The sequence below is a fragment of the Symphalangus syndactylus genome, chromosome 23, assembly GCF_028878055.3.
Source record: "Symphalangus syndactylus isolate Jambi chromosome 23, NHGRI_mSymSyn1-v2.1_pri, whole genome shotgun sequence".
In the NCBI taxonomy this organism is placed as follows: domain Eukaryota; kingdom Metazoa; phylum Chordata; class Mammalia; order Primates; family Hylobatidae; genus Symphalangus; species Symphalangus syndactylus.
In genome coordinates this window covers 30,429,471-30,449,847 of record NC_072445.2, presented here as the reverse complement: position 1 = coordinate 30,449,847, position 20,377 = coordinate 30,429,471, and the positions used below count along the sequence as shown (strand labels likewise).

The following is a 20,377-nucleotide window of genomic DNA, read 5'->3' as shown; positions in this document are numbered from 1 at the left end:
GAGGGGTTTAGGATCAGCCTCTCTTAATAGGAGTTCCAGAAAAAGAAAATAGAATGGGTTACAGGCAATATTTGAAGATATAAGGCTGAGAATTTTCCAGAACTGAAGAAAGACATTATTGAAGTAGCACACTAAATACTGTAGATATAATAAAAACAATCCATACTTGGACACTGCAGAGCAGTAAAGCTGAAGAAAAACTCTAGCAAGGAGGAAAAAAAGATACATCATTGGCAATGCCATTGGCATTTCACCACTTAGAGATGAGTCCATTTGGAGACATTTCTGTCCCTTCCATTCCCATATAACTAGTAACTTTCAAATACTACTAATACTTCTACTAACTTTTTTTTGAGGGCTTACACTCTTCTAAGTGCTTTTACATATGGTAACTCATTAAATTCCTCTAATAACTCCAGGAAGTACTACTATTATCTCCATTTTACAAGTGAGGAAACTGAGGCGCTGAGAGATTTAAGTAACTTGTCCAAGGTAACACGGCTAGTAAGTGGTAGAGCTGGAATTCAAATACAGGGATTCTGGCTCCAAAGCCTGAGTTGTAAGAGCCCAATAACGTTGGCTGGATGACTGTAATCCATATGCCAGCTCCTGTCTACCTGGGGCCCTCCCAGTAGGTACAAAGTGCCTGTGCCTCATTATCATACGTGTCTCATCTTTAAATCAATTCCCTGCTCTTCCAACTACTCCCTGCCCTCAATCCATTTCTTTGGTCCCTCAGGTTGATGGCAACTCAATGTTTGAAGTAGGTGTTCATGAGGTGTTTCTAGTTATGGGTAAATAAAATGAGAATTCAGCTGCAACAAGGAGACATCTAGTCCTAGGAGGGACTAAATCCATCTAAGAAGCTGCATCTCAACCTGCCTTACACATTTCAAAGGAAGGCACTTTGTGATTTGCAAGTGCATCAAACTATTCAGTCATAGCTGATGCACATGGAAGCTCTACGACAATGTTATTTTCATGATCTAGGAAGCTTCATGAAAGTAATGAGTTTATACCACTTAATTACTGAAAAAAATCAGCATTAAGACAGAACATTTTTATTTATCACCATCTGAAGCTTCTTTCTGGCTTCTGACTCTAGTTTTGTAGATCTTCTATAAGATGTCAAGAAATAAAAAACAAAAACCAGGAGATGCATCAATATTTAAAGTGTTTTATATATTTGTTGAGTAGAAGTGGTTAAAAAATTAAGAATTAGTCCTGGCTGCAAAATTAAGCACAAAACCTCAGTTACTGGTTAATGTTGAAAAGATCATTTTTAAGAGGAAAAAATATTCTGTCATGAGCATCAGGTATTTCATTATTAGCACAAGTAGGACATTTCCTCACCACTTTTTTGTGACTTAATAATTGCAAATCCAGGGAATGGGCAAGTGGATGAGTTTGAATTCATAACTGCCCATTCATTGAGAGAACTGGATTCTTGTATCAAAACTACCTGTAGGGTATGTGACCTTTACCTACTTTATGTATATGTACAAATAAGGATTATCAAATAGTCCTTCTACTTATTTTATGAGAGCACTGAGAAGCTGAGGCTGGAGTTCAGTGGCACGATCTTGGCTCACTGCAACCTCCATCTCCTGGGTTCAAGCAATTCTCATGTCTCAGCCTCCTGAGTAGCTGAGATTACAGGCACGTGCCACAATGCCCAGCTAATTTTTGTATTTTTAGTAGAGATGGGGTTTCACCATGTTGGCCAGGCTGGTCTTGAACTCCTGACCTCAGGTGATCCTCCTGCCTTGGCCTCCCAAAGTGCTGGGATTACAGGCGTGAGCCACTGTGCCCGGCCTACTGAGAAGAATTTAAATTATGGAATGGATGACAAAACCTTGATTGTGAGTAAGCTCTTGAAAATGCATCAGATCACTGAAGTGAAGTGAACAAATGTTCCAACAGAAGTGTGAGGAAGAATATCACACAGACGTTTCCTTATTTACCATGAGTGAAGTTCTCAAAAGTCAGAGAGTTGTCTAGTCCAGCCCTTTCCATTAGAGAGGAGGTCTCTCAGTATACTAAGAGTATTTCAACAAAAGTAAATATATATATGAGAAAGACTTGGGCAGTAAAGAAAAAAATATTTTTATTTTCTAATTGTTAGTAAGGGCCCTGAATCGAGAAGTGTATATGCTGGAACAAACTAGACCATGATACAAGAACTATCAAGGACAAAACAAAAAGGAATGTAGAGTGAACAGATTATTCCCCGGCTCACACTGTGAGGGGTTATAACTAGTTCCTTAGTGACCATCTCAGCAAGGCAGTCATTCAAGAAACCTGTGAGTCACTCTTGACATTCCGTCTTTTTCCTACACCATAGCCAAATCCTATAGGTTCTACTTCCAAGATTAAAAACAAATGCACATTTCTGTATCACCCCTATAACCATCTCAGTCTAACCCTCCATCATCTCTTGCCTGAACCGGCCTTCCATTGCTCTCCCATTTTCCACTACTCTGTGTTTTCCCTAGATAGCAGTCAGAGGAGTTTTTTAAAACTGTCCAGTGGATCTCCTAGTCCGTGCACTAAAAAATCCTCCAATGGCTTCCCAATACACTTGAGATATAATCCAAATTACCAAACGTGACCTGCAAGGTCTTCATGATCTGGCCCCTGCTTCCCTCACTACTGTTCTTTATTTTTCACATACCACTTTCCACCTGAGTCCTGCATACTGGCTCCCTTTCAATTATTCAAACCCAGTCAATTGTTTGCTGCCTCAGGCCATCATACTTCCTGCTGTCTCTGCTTAAAGTCTTTTTCTGTCTATTCTTTACCTAACTCGTTTATCTTTCAGATAACAGTTTAAAATTCACTGTATCAGAAAGGCCTTCCCTTGATTCTCCAACATAAATTAGGGCTCCCTCTTACATGCTTCCATCATACCAGTTATTTACTTTCACATAATGTCTAAGGGTATGTAATCACTTATTTGTGTATATGTGTGCATATGTGTATATTTGTATACTTTCTTTTTTGGTCTCCCTTAACACATTATAAGCTCCCAGAGGACAAAAACCATCTGCCTTTTGTCTATTACTGAATACCCAATGTTCAGCACAGTACTTGGCACAATATGTATTTTTTTGAATGGATAAACGACCTTGTAAGGTGGGTAACTCCTTACTATAGATGATGATACTAAGATCCAAGCTTAAGCAACAGAAAAACTGGATCAGTATTCTAATGTCTGGCTAGAAAGTACTAGAAAAAATTTTTTGTCCAGCATGGTCTGTTTGAATCTGAAGAACAGTTGATTATTACTGTCTAGCTGAATGCTGTGATTTCTACTAGCTTTTTCCGGATGGCCACATATGCATTCACATGTATATGCAGACTTATATTCTAAGTGGTAAAATTTTCAAAGCTTTCTTCCTTGGAAGAAAATATTTTCTGATTTTTCTGTTTTTCTTTCCACTCAGCTACAATTCATGATCCTTGGACACTATTCAGTTCATTAGAGTCAGACACAATGCAAGAATGAGCAAGGGACCAAATGGACGTTTTTTGCTGGGTCAGTGGAGGTACTAGATTCAAACAATCATTTAATGACTTAATAACTAACTTTTCAGAATGTTTTCCTTAAAATAATTTTGTGAAACTCATTTCTAGTCACTGCAGGTAAAATTTCTTTCAAAACCTTTTAGGTTAATTCTGTTGCTATTTCTACTATAGCACAACTACATGATTTAAAAGGCCAGGTTTCCAGGCAGGCTTTCATTATTTCACTGCCTTCAGTGAGAGCATGAGAATCTCTGCTGTGTCCTTGAGAGCAGCCTCAAGTCAAATAAAAAGTAGACTTTAATTGCACTGAGCATGTCTACAGGGAGGATAGACACTTTTTCTCTACTCTCGTAAGTTCAGTAGCAGAAGCCTGCAAATTAAATTGTCAAATGACAGATAAACAGGAAAAGGTTTATTTCATATGCACATGGGGGGCCTCACAGAAAAGAAGTGAAAACCCCAAAAAGCAGTTAGGCCTGAGAGCTTATATACCATTTTTTTAAAGGGTGATCAATTGTGGATAAGTGATAAGACAAAGGAAAAAGGGGTGGGACTTGTGAAGGTGGTAAATTGTGGCCAAGTAAACTATATGAGGGAAACTATTGGAAGACAAGGGTTATTTTGCAAGGTTTGCCATACGACTCAAGTTGGTGCTCTGGTGATAGGAATCTCCTCCTCCTAGTGTGGGATGGGGGGAGGAACAACTTCACAAAGGGAAATTTATATCCTGCTTTTAGGCAGAAATGGGAAAAGCAGAGTGTTTCTTCTGTTCTGCTGTTTTTTAATTGCCTTCAACTCCAAATAATGCTTGTGTCAAAGTGGCATATTTTGGGGTGGCATATTCTGGATCTCCTTCAATGTCCAACAATCCCAAGGAAATGGAAAAGTGGGGAGGAAAGAAATGATTTGGGGGGAACCCCCTTTCAGTAAGTTTTTCTCAAATTTGGATCCCAGAAGTACTCTCTGAGACCCTCTAGGATTTTCTTTTTTTTTTCCCCCATTAAAAAGAAATTCGGCAAGGTATACATAAAACACAAAATTTACCATTTTTAGCCATTTTTAAATATAAAGTTCAAGAGCATCAAGTATATTTACATCGTTGTGCAACCATCACCACCATCTATCTCCAGACTTTCTTCATCTTGCAAAGCTAAAACTGTAGGCATAAAACACTAACTCCCCATTCACCACCTGCCCTTCCTTCTCCACAACCACTTCCCACCCCACAACTGTCTCATGAATTTGACTACTCTATGTACCTTATATAAGTTGAATCATACAGCATTTGTCCTTTTGTGACTAGGCATAATGTCTTCAAGCTTCATCCATGCTGTAACGTGTCAGAATTTCCCTCTCTCTCTTTTATTTTTGAGACAGGATTTGCCCAGGCTGGTCTTGAACTCCTGGATTCAAGTGATCCTCCCATCTCAGCCTCCTAAGTAGCTGGGATTACAGGGATACATTGCCACATCTGGGTCCCTCCTTTTTTAAGGCTGAATAATATTTTATTGCATGTATATACTACATTTTGTTCATCCATTCATCCATTGATGGACACTTGGGTTGCTTCCACCCTTTGGCTATTGTGAATAATGCTGCTATAAACATGGTTGTACAAACGTCTTTTTTGAGTCCCTGTTTTCAATTCTTTTGGATATATAGTCAGAAGTGGAATTATTTAATCATATGATAATTCTATTTTTAATGTTCTGATGAACCATACAATTTTCCATAGTGGCCGTACCATTTTACATTCCCACCAGCAGCACACAAAGGTTATAATTTTTCCACATCCTTGCCAACAATCATATTTATTTTCTGTTCTGCTTTGTTTATAATCATCATTCTAATGAGTGTGAAGTTGTATCTCATGGTTTTGAGTTGCATTTCCCTCATGATTAGTGACCATGAGTCTCTTTTCATGTGCTCATCGGCCATTTGTATATCTTCTTTGGAGAAATGTCTATTCAAGTCGTTTGCCAACTTTTTAATTGTTTTTTTTTCTTTTCTCAGAAAGGGCATCAGTACGTTACTCAAGTTTAAGAGATACTGCCAACCAAATCCTAGAGATAAATCTGTTAGCTACTTGATATTAAATTTCTTACAAATACTATTGCTATTATAGGTAAAATAATCTCCACTAATTTTTAAAATTAAGTGTGAAGTATAATTCACATACAGAAAAATGTGCATAAGAGTACAGCTTGAATTTTCACAAATGGACACGCATTTATAATTAGCGCCAAAATCAACAGAGAGAACCTTACTAAAAGGAAGCGCCTCTTCCATTTGCTAACTGGAAGCCCCTCTTCTAGTCGCTAACTCCTTCCAGTCACTATCCCCTGCCCACCAAGGTAACCATTATGACAACTTTGAGCCTCTTAGTTCTTCTGTTTTTGTACTTTATAGAAATGGACTTATGCCATGTGTACTTTTGTTGTCTTTTTATGCTGGGCATTAGGTTTCCGCAGTTGATTCACGTTGTTGCCCGTAATTGCAGATGCTTTTTTGTGTTGCTGTATAGTGTTTCATTATATGAACCCTGTGTAATTTCATTCATTTATTCTATTGTTGATGGTCTTTTGGGTTATTCTCATTAAGGAATTATTACAATAAATGCAGCTACGAACATTCTGATACCTGCCTGTCGGTGCACCCTAAGTATTCGTTTCTCTTTGTTCTATAAGGAGGCGTGGAACTGCGGGGCCATAGGGTATGCACCTTTTGCAGACAGTCCCAAACTGTTTTTCAAAGGAGTTGTTCCAGTTTACATTCCCGCAGCAGAGTAGAAGAATGCAGTTACTCTACATCCTGGCCAACACTTGGTATTTTCCACCTTTTTTTTCTGTTCTATTTTATTTTGAAATATAAAAACAACTGAAGCAAACTTGAGGTTGCTTTTGCGGGACTTTTTCGTTTTTGGATCGCTTCTCTGAATAATTAACCATCTCAGGCTTCTATTTTGTCCAGCCAAATCCTGCAGGCTGTGTGAGTGCGTTTTCGACTTTGCTCGACATTTTTTTGCTCACTCGGCCACCTAAGATGTCATCTGGTCAAGAAAATAAGGTATGTGTCCGAAGCGGGGCAAGCCCTTTGAGGACTCTGGAAGTGTGATAACTCTGTAGGCGAAACTCATGCGGACCGCCATTGGCCGATTTCTCTTTTCTAGAGTTCACGATCTAGGAGATCCTGCTCGCCTCTGGTCTCCCCACCGCCCTCCCGGGATCCCTTGGAGGCGCCTGGAAAGCTGAGCCGCCGCCAGACACCCGCCAGAACAGGGGCGGGCAGGGCCGCGGGTCCGCACAGAGCATGCGCAGACGAAGCACGGCGCATGCGCCGCAGCGCGGCGGGTCCACAGATGAGGGGAGTCGAGACTCCCGCGCCCCACCACCCCCGGCGGAGCTGCTGCTGAGCCACTCAGTCTGAGCCCTGGCTACTAATAAAGTTCGTTTAAAAATCATAATCATTCTTAAGAGAGCGAAAGAGGGTGCGAACTAGCTGTTCTGCCCCGCAGGGAGAGCTGGCGCGTCGGAAGGAGGCAGCGGCGGCAGCGGTTGCGCCGCGACCAGGAGGAGCCGGCGGCGCCGGGCGGCGGGTCCGCGGCCGGCGGGGGACGGTGAGTAGCGGCTCGCGCTGCGGTGCAGCGGCGCTGCACTCACTCGCCCTCTCCAGGGGCTGGGGGTTCGTCCGGCTCCACTGGGGAACAGTCGGCTTCTCCCCGGGGTCCCGGGTTGTGCCTTACTCTCCGGAGTGGGCAGGGGTATCGAGGGCAGGGGCCTCCAGGCCCGGCTGCCCCATCTCCCGGTTCGGACCGCCGAGCGCCGGCTCTCCAGTCCCTGAGCACCCATCCCAAGTTCCAGCTAGAGAAGGTGGGCGGCAGCGCCAGCCCGGCGCCCCCTCCCAGCTCCCAGCGGTCGGTACCTGGAATTGCCGGGTGGGCGGGAAAGAGGGGTGGAGCGAGGGCGGCGCTGCGTCCCCAGTCTGGCCGAACGTTCGGCCTTTTGCCTGCCCCAAGTCCCGAATGGGGAAGGGGCGACCCGGGCTGGACCAGACACCAGTAAGGGCGTGAAGTGCTCAGGTTAGGTTTGACGGCGAAGAGAGTCCTCAGCTCCACCCTGGCATTTAGACTCCTCCCTGCAGTGCGACCACTTTTTACCCGCGACCCCACCCTTCCCTAGTTTCTTGTTCATAGAGTGCTGGAATATGAATGAGCCAAATTGTGCTATTCCGTTGACACTGGTTGCTGCAGAATTAACTTTACTCGGAGATCCGAGGAGCCATCGGCAGTTCCCGGGAGTAAGAACCTGAGAGCGTGTGAGAGTAAGATCTTCATTATCAGGAGCTAGTGAAGTGGCAGTAGGGTCTGAAAATGGCTGTTAACTTCTCTAGGTTTTTATGTATCTCCTAACATCTAGGTAATTTCATTGATCCTAAGAAGTTTTTCAGTATTTTTACAAATATAACTGTACTTCTACTTAAATAAAGGCTGTTATGAGAAAACAACCTTTTGACTAGTGAGTTAATTCACCCTTTGCTTTTCTAATTTATTAGACCGCATTAGCAAAATGTTAAAAGTTTTGGGGAAAGGGTGTTTATACAAGGTATTATTGTCAAGGTTTTTAATTGTACTCAGAATTATGCTTATTTCTAAGAACGTAATTGTTTTGATCTAGTGCTTTAAGTCTATAGAGTAGTTTCTGAAAAGCAAGAGTCCGACTGCCTGTTAAAATTTAATTTGGCTTTTTTCTTTAAATTTATTTTAAGGAAATTAATTTATTATTTTAAAAAGTATATGGTAAAATTGATCCTTTTTTCGATGTACAGTTCTGCGAATTTTAGACTCATGTTACCACCACTACGGTAAGGATGTAGAACAAATCTATCACTCCCCCCTCACAGAAAAAAAACCTAATGTGATCCCTTTATATGATGCTCCTTACCCCTGGCAATTACTAATCTTTTCTAGAAATGGAATCATAACAGTTGGTAATCTTTCGATATTAGCTTTTTTTCACTCAGCATAATGCCTTTAAGATTTTTCCAAGTTGTTTCATGTATGGATAATTTCTTTTTTTATTGCTGAGTACTATTTTATTATGTGGATATGCCACAGTTTGTTTCTACATCTGCCCATGGAAGGACTTTGAGGTTTTCAGTTTTCTGTGATTATGAATCGATCTGCTATGAATACCATGTACAGGTTTTTGTATGGACATGTTTTCATTTCTCTAGGGTATTGCTAGGAGTGGATTGCAGGGTCATATGGTAAATGTATGTTTAACTTTTAAAAAACTGTTAAACTATTTTCTGGAGTGTCTGTGTCATTTTGCATTCCCACAAGCAACATGTGAGAGTTCTAGTTGCTCCACGTACTCCAGCATTTGGTAGTGTCAGTTTTTTTAAATTTAGCCATTCCAATAGGTGTGTAGTGGTATCTCATTGTGGTTTTAATGTGCCTTTAACTAATGGCTAAAGATGTTGTACATGTTTTCATGTGTTCATTTGCCACATGGAGTCGTTGGTGAGGTATCTGGCCAAGTCTCTTGCCCATTTTTAAATTGGGCTGTTTTCTTACGTTGAGTTTTGAAGGTTCTTTATATGTTTTGGATACAAATTATATGTCAGATACGTGTTTTTCAGGTATTTTCTTCCAGTCTGTCTTGTCTTTTCATTCTAACAGTGTCTTTCAGACAGCAATGTTTTTAATTTTGGTGAAGTCCAGTATCGGTTTTTCCTTTTATGGGTCATCTGGTGTCATGTCTAAAAACTCTGCCTAACAGGTCAAGATTTTCTGCTTCTAAAAATTGTTTTATAAAAGTTTTCCGTTTAGATCTGTGATCCATTTGAGTTAATTGTATAAGGTGTGAAGGTTTACTTTTTTGCATATGGATGTCCAGTTTTTCCATCACCATTTGTTGAAAAGACGGTCTTCTCTCCATTGAATTGCTTTTGCACCTTTGTTAAAAATCAGTTGGCTTTATTTGTGAGGGTCTATTTTGGGCCTGTTTTGTTCCATTGATTTACTTAGCTTTCCCTTTGCCAGTATTACACTTTGTTAATTTAGCCTTATAATGTCTTAAAATCAGGTAGTATAATTTCCTCCAGTTTTATTCTTTTTCAAAATTGTTTTAGCTATTCTGATTCTTTTACCTTTGTGTATAAAGTTTAGAATCAGCTTGTGGATACAGAAAAATTTGGCTGGTGCTTTGATTGAAATTGTAGTACACCCATAGATCAATTTAGGGAGAATTGCTGTTTTCTTTGTTGAGTCTCCCAATCTATGAACATGATATGTCTTTCCATTTATTTAGGTCTTTGATTTGTTTAGTGTTTTGTAGTTTTCAGCATACAAATTGTGTACATGTTTTGTTACATTTATACCTAAGTATTTAATGTTTTTGGAGCTACTGTAAATTTCATTCTAAAAAATACTGGTTTCAAATTGTACATTGTTTGTACGTAGAAATACAATTGAATTTTGTGTGTTGTACATATGTCCTCTGACTTTGCTAAACTCATTAGTTCAGGGTTTGGTTTTTAAATTTTTGGTGGATTCCATGGGTTTTTCTACAAAGATAATCATGTCATTTGTGAATAGAGAAAGTTTTATTTTTTTCCTAATTTGTGTTTTACTTTTGTTTCCTATTACAATGACTAGAACTTCATATATGATGAATAGGAGTAGTGAGAATAGATATCCTTACCTTGTTCCCAATCTGAGGGGAAAGCAGTCTGTCTTCCAGAATTGTTTTATGTTATAGATGCTTTTTTTTTTTTTTTTAAGACCGAATCTCACTCTGTCACCCAGGCTGGAGTGCAGTGGCACTCGATCTCAGCTCACTGCAACCTCTGCCTCCTGGGTTCAAGCAATTCTTGTGCCTCTGTCTCCTGAGTAGCTGGGATTACAGGCGAGCGACCCCACACCCAGTTAATTTTTTGTGTTTTTAGTAGCGATGCAGTTTCACCATGTTGTCCAGGCTGGTCTCGAACTCCTGACCTCAGGTGATCAGCCTGACTTGGCCTCCCAAAGTGCTAGGATTACATACATGTGCCACTGTGCTCGGCCTATAGATGCCTTTTACCAGGTTGAAGAAGTCCCATTCTATTTCTAGTTTGCTCAGAGTTTTCTCACAAATGTTGAATTTTGTCAAGTATTTCTTCTGCATCAATTGATATTATGTTGTGTTTTTTTCCTTGAGTTTATTAATATGGTGGACTACATTGATTGTTTTTTGCGTATTTAACTAGCCTTGCATTCCCAGAATAAAGTCCACTTGGTTGCAATGTATTGTTTTTTAAATATTGCTGAATTCAATTTATTAATACTTTGTTGAAGATTTTTACATCTTTGTTCAGAAGAGTTTGTCTGATTTTCTTTTTTGTAGTGTCTTTTTGTGGTATCAAGATAATGCTGGCTTCATAAAAAGAGTTGGGAAGTGTTTCCTCGTCTCTATTCTGGAGGAGATTGTGTACATTGGTGTTAATTTTTTTAAATGTTTAGTAGAATTCTTCAGTGAAACTGCCTGATCCTATAGATTTCTTTCTGAGTTTTTACATTACAAATTCAATTTCCTTCATAGTTATAGGGGTATTCAAATGGACCTATATTATATTGGGTGAATTATGGTCGTTTATGCTTTTTCAAGAATTTGGTTCATTTTGTCTGGGTTGTCACATTTATGTGTGTAGGGTTGTTATATTATCCTTTTGAGTCTGCAGAGTCCATGTTGCTATCCCCTATTTTATTCCCGGTATTAGGTATTTGTGTCCTCTATCTTTTTTGTGTTAGTCTCACTAAAGTTTTGTTAAATTTATTGATCTTCTCAAAAAGCCAGCTTTTTGTTTCATCAGTTTTTCTGTTTGCAATTTCAGTGATTTCTGTTCTTCTTTTTTAGTATCTTCCTTTTTTTGCTTGCTTTGGGTTTATTTTGCTCTTCTAGTTCTTGAAGTGAGTGCTTAGATTATTGAGTTGAATCTGTTTTCCTTTTCTAAGGTAAGCATGTAGTGCTCTAAATTTTCGTATCTCAGGCTGGGCACGGTGGCTCACGCCTGTAGTCCCAGCACTTTGGGAGGCCATGGCGGGCGGATCACTTGAGCCAGGAGTTAGAGACCTGCCTGGCCAACATGGTGAAATCCTGTCTCTACTAAAAATACAAAAATTAGCCCAGCATGGTGATGCATGCGTGTAGTCCCACCTACTCGCGAGGCTGAGGCAGTATTGCTTGAACATGGGAGGGGGAGGTTGCAGTGAGCCAAGATTGGGCCACTGCACTCCAGCCTGGACTACTGAGTGAGACTTTGTCTCAAAAATAATAATAATAAAATAAAATATATTTTCCCATTTCAGCACTAATTTAGCTGTGCCCCACAAAGTTTCACATGTATTTTCACTTTCATTTAAGTTTTTTTTTTTTTTTTTTTACTTATGACTACTACTTTGAATCTTGGATTGTTTGAAAAGTGTGTGCTTTTAGTTTCTGTCTAGAGATTTCCCTGTTTTATCTTTCTGTTATTGATTTCTGGTTTGATTCCATTGTGATCAGTGAACACGTTCTGTATGATTTCCATTATTTTAAGTGTGTTTGAGACAGGAGGTCGGTAGATCTGGTTCCACAAGATACAGGTCTGAAAAGATCCCCACTGACAAAACAGGATGAGTAAAGAAGCTGGCGAAAACCAAGATGGTCAGGCAGGTGACCTCTGGTTGTCCTCACTGCTCATTGTATGCTAATTATAATATATTAGCATACTAAGGGTTACTGCCATCAGCACCATGACAATTTATAAATGCCAAGGCAACGTCTGGAAGTTACCTTATATTGTCTGAAACGGGGAGGAACCCTCAGTTCTGGGAATTCCTCCATCCCTTTCCCAGAAAAGTCAAGAATAATCCACCCCTTGTATAGCATATAATAAAAAAAAAACCATAAAAATAACCAACCACCAGCCCTCAGGGCCGCTCTGTCTATGGAGCAGCCACTCTTTTATTCCTTTAATTTCTTAATAAACTTGCTTTCACGTCACTCTGTTGGCTCACCCTTGAATTCCTTTTGCACAAAGCCAAAAACCCACGTGGCCTCCTGGGCTGAACTCCAGTTTTGGGGTTTGCCCTGTGACATGTTGATGTTTGTTTTATGGCCCAGAATATGTTCTCTTTGGGTACTTGAAAGGAGGTATATTGTGCTGTTGTATAGACAGTTCTATAAATATCAATTAAATTCTGATTTTATTGTGTTTTTAGAATTCCATTTTGATTTATCTGTTTTTGAGAGTACCTGCTTGTATTATTTATTGTTTTAGTGGTTGTTATTGGTATTACATTATATATATAGTCATGCATTGCTTAACTATGGGGATGCACATTATGGTTTTGTCATTGTGTGAACATACTAAAATGTACTTACACAGACCTAGATGGTATAGCCTACTACACATCTAGGCTGTATGCTATAGATTATTGCTCCTAAGCCACAAACCTGTACACTGTTACTGTATTGAATACTGTAGGTACTTGTAACACATTGGTAAATATTTGTGTATCTAAACATATTTAAACATAGAAAAGGCATAGTAAACATATGGCATTGTAATTTTAAGGGACCACTGTTGTATATGCAATCCATCATTGACCGAAATGTTATGTGGTGCATGACTGTATATGTGATTTATCACCGTAATTTATCATTGCAGTCAATATTTTACAAATTCAAGTGAAGTGTAGAACCCGTACCTCCCTTTATAGTCCTTTATCCTTCCCCATTTATAATTGTCTTAAATATTTTCCCTACATATATTGAACACCACATTGGACAGTTTTATAATTTTTTTCAACTATCAAACATAGTTTAGAACACTCAAGAGGAGAAGGGAAGTCTATTGTATTTAACAATATTTTTGCTCTTACCATGTTCTTTCTTTTGTTCTGATACTCCAAGTTCTTCTTTTAAAAAATTACTTCTTTTCCACTGAGAACTTCCATTAGCTGTTCTTTTGCGTTGGTCTACTGTCAACAAATGTTCTTAGTTTTCCCTCATCAGAGATTACCTTGATTTCCTTTTCATTCCTAGAGGATAGTTTTGTTGGATATATAATTTTGAGTTGACAGTTCTTTTCTTTCAACACTCAAAAAATGATGTGCCACTTCCTTCTGGCCTCCGTGGTTTCTGAGGAGAAATTCACTGTCATTCAAATTACTTTTCCCCATCCTTTTTCTTTGGCTGCTTTCAAAATGTTTTGTCTTTAGTTTTCAGAAGTTTGACTTTGATTTGTTTAGGTCTAGATTTTGACTGGTTTATCCTGTTTGAGATTTACTCAGCTTCTTGAATCTGTAGCTTTGTCTTTTTCCATATTTGGGAAATTTTCAGTCATTATTTCTTCAAGTCCTTTTTTAGCCCTTTCTTCTTTCTCCTCTCCTCCTGGAACTCCAATGACAGAAATATGCGATTTGTTTGTGGTTTAGTTCTACAGGTCTTGAAGGCTCTGTCCTTTATTTCAGCCTGTTTGCATGGCTCAGATTGTATGTTCAAGTTCACTAATTCTTTCCTCTGTTCTCTTTATTCTGCCGTTGAACGTATCATTGAGTTTTTTAAATTATGGTTATTATAATTTTCAGTTCTACTTTCCATTTGGTACTTCTTTATATCTTCTGTTTATTTTTGAGACTCTTTATTTTTTACATTCGTTTAAGTATATCCATAATTGCTCATTGACTGCTAGTTAACTTTTTATTTTTAAAATCCTTATTACATGAATCTAATGTCTGTCATCTCATTGCTAGTGTCTATTGATTGTCTTTTGCATTTAATATTTTCCTGGTTCTTGGTGTGCTGAGTGATTGTCGATGAAATCAGGACACTGGGAGTGTTATGTTGTGATTCTCTGGTCTCATTACATTCTCTTTTAGCTTGATTCTCTTCCTTTGATGTGCTCCAAAAACAGGAAGGGTGGGGCACTACCTCTTTAGTACCAGGTGAGGATAAAACTCCAGGTTTCCTGCTTGTCTTCCATTGAAACACAGTGGGCTGAGCATGGTGGCTCGTGCCTGTAATCCCAGCACTTTGGGAGGCCAAGGCAGGCTGATCGCTTGAGCCCAGGAGTTTGAGACCAGCCTGGCCAAAATGGCAAAACCCTGTCTCTGCAAAAAAAAAATGCAAAAACCAGCCAGGCGTGGTGGTGTGCGCCTGTAGTCCCAGCTGAGGTGGGATGATTGCTTGAGCCCAGGAAGTTGAGGCTGCAGTGAGCTGTGTTCACCCCACTGCACTCCTGCCTGGAGTGTAGAATGAGACACTGCCTAAAAAAAAAAAGAAAGAAACTGAGAATGGGAAGAGCTCCTCTTACCACTGGTCATGATGACTGTCTACTGGGGGCCACTGATGCCACCCTGGCTGGGAAGAGGCGGACCCACTGACACTGCAGGGAGTCAGCAGATGGCCTTACTACCTGTGAGAGATAGTGGAAGTCCTGACTTTCTAATCGGCTTCATCCGACACCACCCCAGCAAAAAAGTAGAGGTGAAAAGGGGTAGGGATGACTGAATTGGTGGGTGGGGTGGGAGTTCAGGCTCCCTCATGGTCTCCAGGGATGCCCTGGTGGTGGTTGGGCAGGGGTGGGGGGTGCCTTCATTTCTTCCAGTGAGGATGCAAGTTCTCCCCAGTCCTCCCCAGTTGGTCTTTTCTGGCACCACCCCATAGAGGGAGTTGGGGTGCATCAATATAGCCCTCACAAGGGTATAGGTGTTTTCTATCTTTCTGCTTGCTAGGCTGCCCCTTTCCTGGTCCTTTGACTCAAGAGAGTAGGCTTTTATGTTTTTTTTGTTGTTGGTGGTGATATTTGCTGGTTACTAGCTTCTCTATAATCCAGTCTGGGATATATGAGGTAAAAAGAACTCAAGGAAAACTCATTACCATGTTGTGCTTTGTGTCCTGTGGTACCTTTCCACTTTTCAGTGTCTAATGTTTGTTTATATATAGTATCCAAAATTTTTAGTTATACTTAGAGGAAGGAATAGGGAAAAATGTGTATCAGTTCAGAAGCAAAAGTGTCTGAAGTATGTATCTTTAAAAGGATAAAATGTGATAAGATTTTTGTTGTTGCCTTTTTTGGAAAGTAACAGTCTTTTTGGGTGAAGAATTGTTTAGGTAGAGAAAGGAAGTTGCTTTCTAGGAACTGAACCAGTGTGAGATACAGCTGGATGAACAAGGGTCAGATCCTGGTCAGAATTTTATATTTGACCCTGTGTCCTAAAGACTACATCTTGTGTAGGGTAATAGGATGGTGATACTTGATGTCCAGATTGTACCCTAGACCAGGGGTCCCCAACCCCCAGGCCGTGGACTGGTACCGTTCTGTGGCCTGTTAGGAACTGGGCCACACAGCAGGAGGTGAGTGGCTGCGAGCATTACTGCCTGAGCTCCACCTCCTGTCAAATCAGCAGCAGCATTAGATTCTCATAGGAGCCCAAACTCTATTGAGAACTGCACATGTGAGGGATCTAGGTTGCAGCACTCCTTATATCCTTATGAGAATCTAAGTAATGCCTGATGATTTGAGGTAGAACAGTTTTATCCCCAAACCATCCCTCCACTGCCCCCCACCAACCTCCCATATGTGGAAGCTGTCTTCCACCAAAGCAAGTCCCTGGTGCCAAAATGGTTGGGAACCACTGCCCTAGACCATCTGATCATATATTCAGAGGACAAGATGCAGGCATCAGGCATCAGGTTTTTTGTTTGCTTGTTTGTTTTTTAGACAGCGCCTCGCTCTGTCACCCAAGCTGAAGTGCAGTGGTACAGTCATAGCTCACTGTGGCCTTGAACTCCTGGGCTCAAACAATTCTCCCGCCTTAGCTTCCCGAGTAGCTGGGACTACAGGCTCATGCCACCATGCCTGGCCAATTTTTTTTTCTTTTGGTAGAGACAGGGACTCACATGGTGCCCAGGCTGGTCTTGAACTCCTGGCCTCAAGCAATCCTCCTGCCTCAGCTTCCCAAAGCACTGGGATTACAGGTGTGAGCCACTGCCCCCAGCCAAGTATTTTTAAAAAGTTATCTAGATGATTCCAGTGTATAGCCAAAATTGAGAATCACTAGCATAGGATATTGGCTTTGACATTTACCTGATTGTAAAATCACTTGGGATGTATATCCATTTGAGTTCTCCAGGAAGCAAGTATCAAGATGGAATTAGAAGTGCAAGAGATTTATTGGGGGAAATGCCTGAGAAGGATAAAGAGGCTGCAAAGCTAGTTTTTATACTTGTGAAAGGATAAAGAAAGATGGGGTAGAAAGAGCCCCAGACTGCAGTGCATTTCTGAAAAATCTCAGCTAGTCTGATGGGGAGCCCCAGACCAAAGAGGATCCATGTTGTGCAGAATTGGCCCAACTCAAGTGGCACTGCCTGTTTAGTCTTTACCTGGGGAGAATGTGGCCTCAACAGGAGTGGACAGTGCAGTGGATCCTGAAGGTGAGGTAGCAGAGACTGCCAGCTAGCAGCTCATGAAGGGAGAGCTAAGCAGCACCTTTTCTGCTTGTTTTATAAACCAGATTCCAAGGCCTCCTGTGAAATTTCTGATAAATTATGTCTGAGGCAGAGACCCAGAATTGTACTTTAACAAGTACTTTTAGGTGATTCTTACGATCACTCAGGTTTGTAAAGTACCAGAGACAATTGCTGAGACTATTAGGGACAAAGAAAGGAGTGTTCACATTTTGGACTCCCTTGGCGTAGTGGTTGTATAGATGGATTTTCAGTTAAAGTAGTTGAAATATAATAGCTAAATGGGCAGTAGCCTAACTAGTAATTTTAAGAAGAAACATGAAGAAATTGACTTTCTGTTCTTTTCATTCTTAAAATGCAAAGTGCCCATTCTATTGCTTTCACTGTATGTGTAACTATAAAGGTTTGAAACTAAAGCAAGAATGTGTGGTGTAAGATATTTATTTGTACAGGACTCATTGTAAACCAAACACTAAATCACTATAACTAAGAGCCCAGTGCTGACACATGGTCGTACACTATTATACAAAACCTTCTTTGGGGTGCTTTTTTAGGGACATAAGTTATTACCTGTGAGGTTGAAAAGCAATTTCCACAGATTTTGAATTTGTTGCCTATTTGGTGATACACTATGGAGGATTTACAATTTTTTAAATTTTAATTTGTTTTAGAGACAGCGTCTTGTTCTATCACCTAGGCTAGAGTACAGTGGCATGACCATAGCTCACTGCAGCTTCAAACCCCTGGGCTCAAGGGATCCTCCCACCTCAGCCTCCTGTGTAGCTGGGACTACAGGCATGCACCACTACACTCGGCTAATTTATTTTATTTTATTTTTTTTAGTGGCGACTGGGTCTCTATATGTTGCCCAGGCTAGTCTCAAACTCCTGGCTTCAAGCGATCCTCTTGCCTCAGCCTCCCAAAATGCTGGGATTATAGGCATGAGCCACCACACCTGCCCTATTTGCATGTACATAATGAGATGTCTTGGGGACAGGACCCAAGTCTAAACAGGAAATTCATTTATGTTTCATATATGCCTTATACACATAGCCTCAAAGTAATTTTATACAGTACTTTCAGTATTTTTGTACATGAAACAAAGTTTTGACTGTTTTGACTGTTACTTATCACATGTCAGGTATGGAATTTTTCCCTTATGGCATCATGTCAGTGCTTAAAAAATTACAGATTTTGCCGCATTTCAGACTTCAGATTTTTGGATCAGGAATGCTTAACTAAATTTTGAATGCATAACTTTCACTATGCTAAGTGCTTTACGTGTATCATTGATCAACAACCATATGAGATGGATATTATTGCCAGGAAACAGAAGCCTGAAGAAGTGAAGCAACGTATTCACTAAGAGCACAGAACTAGTAAGTGGCACCTTTAAATAATCAGGCATCAAATCTAATGACCCTAGTCATCATTCTATGAAAGTAGATCTAGGTATTTATTGATATGTGAATGTCATGCATTGCGCTACCATCAGTAGCAATTCATTCAAAAATGAATTGTTATTGCTGTACATTTCAAAGAATTTACATTATCTAAAGAGAGTGGGAAGGACCTCAGTTATGAAAACACATCCTTGCAATGCAATATGATAATTTCTTGATAAAACAATTAGTTTATTTTGTACATTTTTGTGTTATGAAAAAATAATTTCATTTTAAACCACAGATTTGAGAGGGAAGATCTGATCTCCTGGAATTAGAGTTGGTACAGAAACCATTTCAGCTCAAAAAATGTTGGAGGAAGATATGGAAGTCGCCATAAAGATGGTGGTTGTAGGGAATGGAGCAGTTGGAAAATCAAGTATGATTCAGCGATATTGCAAAGGCATTTTTACAAAAGACTATAAGAAAACCATTGGAGTTGATTTTTTGGAGCGACAAATTCAGTAAGTACTTGGCCATTTTATTCCTTTGGCTTTGATTTGTGAACTATATCCAAGACTCATTGGAGTAATAGTTAACTAATTGCAGTGGATTTCGAGGTGTGGCAACTAGTGGCAATGCTCACGCAACAGTGATGGTGGTTTTCATTTTACATAGGTAACTTTATCCTGTTTTTTCTTTCATCACTTCCCTTCTTCTTTCATTTTTTTTTCTTTTTCTACTCTCCTTCCCACGTTTTTTTCTGTCTCATAGCTGTTTTATATTTATTAGTGACACCTTGGGCACGTCTTAAACACTAACTGATGCTGACCCCAGTGAGATTTCCAACTGCTATTTTCTTTGGAATGAAAGTTATATTATGGGCTCCTTTTCATTAGAATGTCTGTTCTCTTTTTGAAACTAGGCAAGACTGTATGGAAGTTAGAGAATTAATAGTTTGCTTTACTCTAAAGAAATAAGATAAAACAGATTTGGGAGGACAAAATTTGCCTATGAAAAGGAAATCCTACTTCAGGAAATTCATTTGGATTCTAAAGCACATCAGAGTAATATTTTTTGTCATTAGTCCTGAGAACTTCTAAGGATATTTTAAATTGTAGCAGACAAACTAAAATGTATTACCCAAATACATTTTAGTTTGTATTTCAAATTGTAATTTGAAATATTACAAACCTGGTTACTGGCCCAACTTTAACATCAAAGATAATTTTATGATTTTAAAGATTAATTTCTGGTCTGTATTCTATTACTGTCTTTTTAAAAGTATTTCCATATTTGCTTCCTCTCTTAGAACATATTTTAAGAGCAAGCATTTTAAGTCTTGATGATGTTTGCTTTTTATACTTCTTACCTGAAACCAAATAAATATTTAAGTATACAGTCAATCCTTATTATTTATAGGTTCTGCATATGCAAATTCACCCACTTGGTAATATTTATTTGTAACCCCAGAATCAGTATGTGTAGTGCATTTGTGGTCGTTTGTGGTCGTTTGTGGACATACATAGAGCAGCAAAAAATTTAAGTTGCCCAGCATGCACTTCCCAGCTGAAGTCATCAAATAAGTCTGCTTTCTTGTTTCAGCACCTCATACAGTAAACATGTGTCCTTTTTGTGTTCTGTTTAATGCCACATTTTTTACATTTTGTACTTTTTCTTGGTGATTTTGCTGTTTAAGAAGGCTCCTAAGTGTAGTGCTGAAGTGCTGTCTAGCATTCCTAAGTATAGGAAGGCTATGATGTGCCTTACAGAAAAAATAAATATGTTAGATAAGCTTTGTTCAGGCATGAGTTATAGTGCTGTTGGTCGTGAATTCAGTGTTAATGAATTAACAATATATATCAGTAAGGTGTCTTTAAACAGAAACACGTAAAACAAGGTTACTCATTGATCAGTTGATGAAAATGTAACCGGGGTTCTTAAGAACCTAACCCTGTGTTTCCCTTAGGAGCA

The 20,377-nt window shown here is 39.6% G+C and overlaps 1 protein-coding gene across 8 annotated transcripts in view; it reads left to right on the top strand.

The window, feature by feature from the left end:
* Window positions 1–6,847: 6,847 nt before the first annotated feature.
* RAB23 (RAB23, member RAS oncogene family) overlaps window positions 6,848–20,377 on the top strand; it is a 35,756-nt gene continuing 22,226 nt past the window's right edge. For 2 of the 8 annotated variants that reach the window (XM_063632841.1, XM_055263464.2), the window contains exons 1-3: window positions 7,009–7,144; window positions 18,348–18,400; window positions 18,708–18,927. In XM_063632841.1, coding sequence (XP_063488911.1) covers window positions 18,773–18,927 — 155 coding nt within the window. In that variant the 5' untranslated portion in view covers window positions 7,009–7,144; window positions 18,348–18,400; window positions 18,708–18,772. Of the gene's footprint in view, window positions 7,442–7,706; window positions 7,849–18,347; window positions 18,401–18,707; window positions 18,928–20,377 lie in introns of those variants that run through there. The other 6 variants (XM_063632838.1, XM_063632839.1, XM_055263463.2 and 3 more) reach the window with 6 other exon arrangements.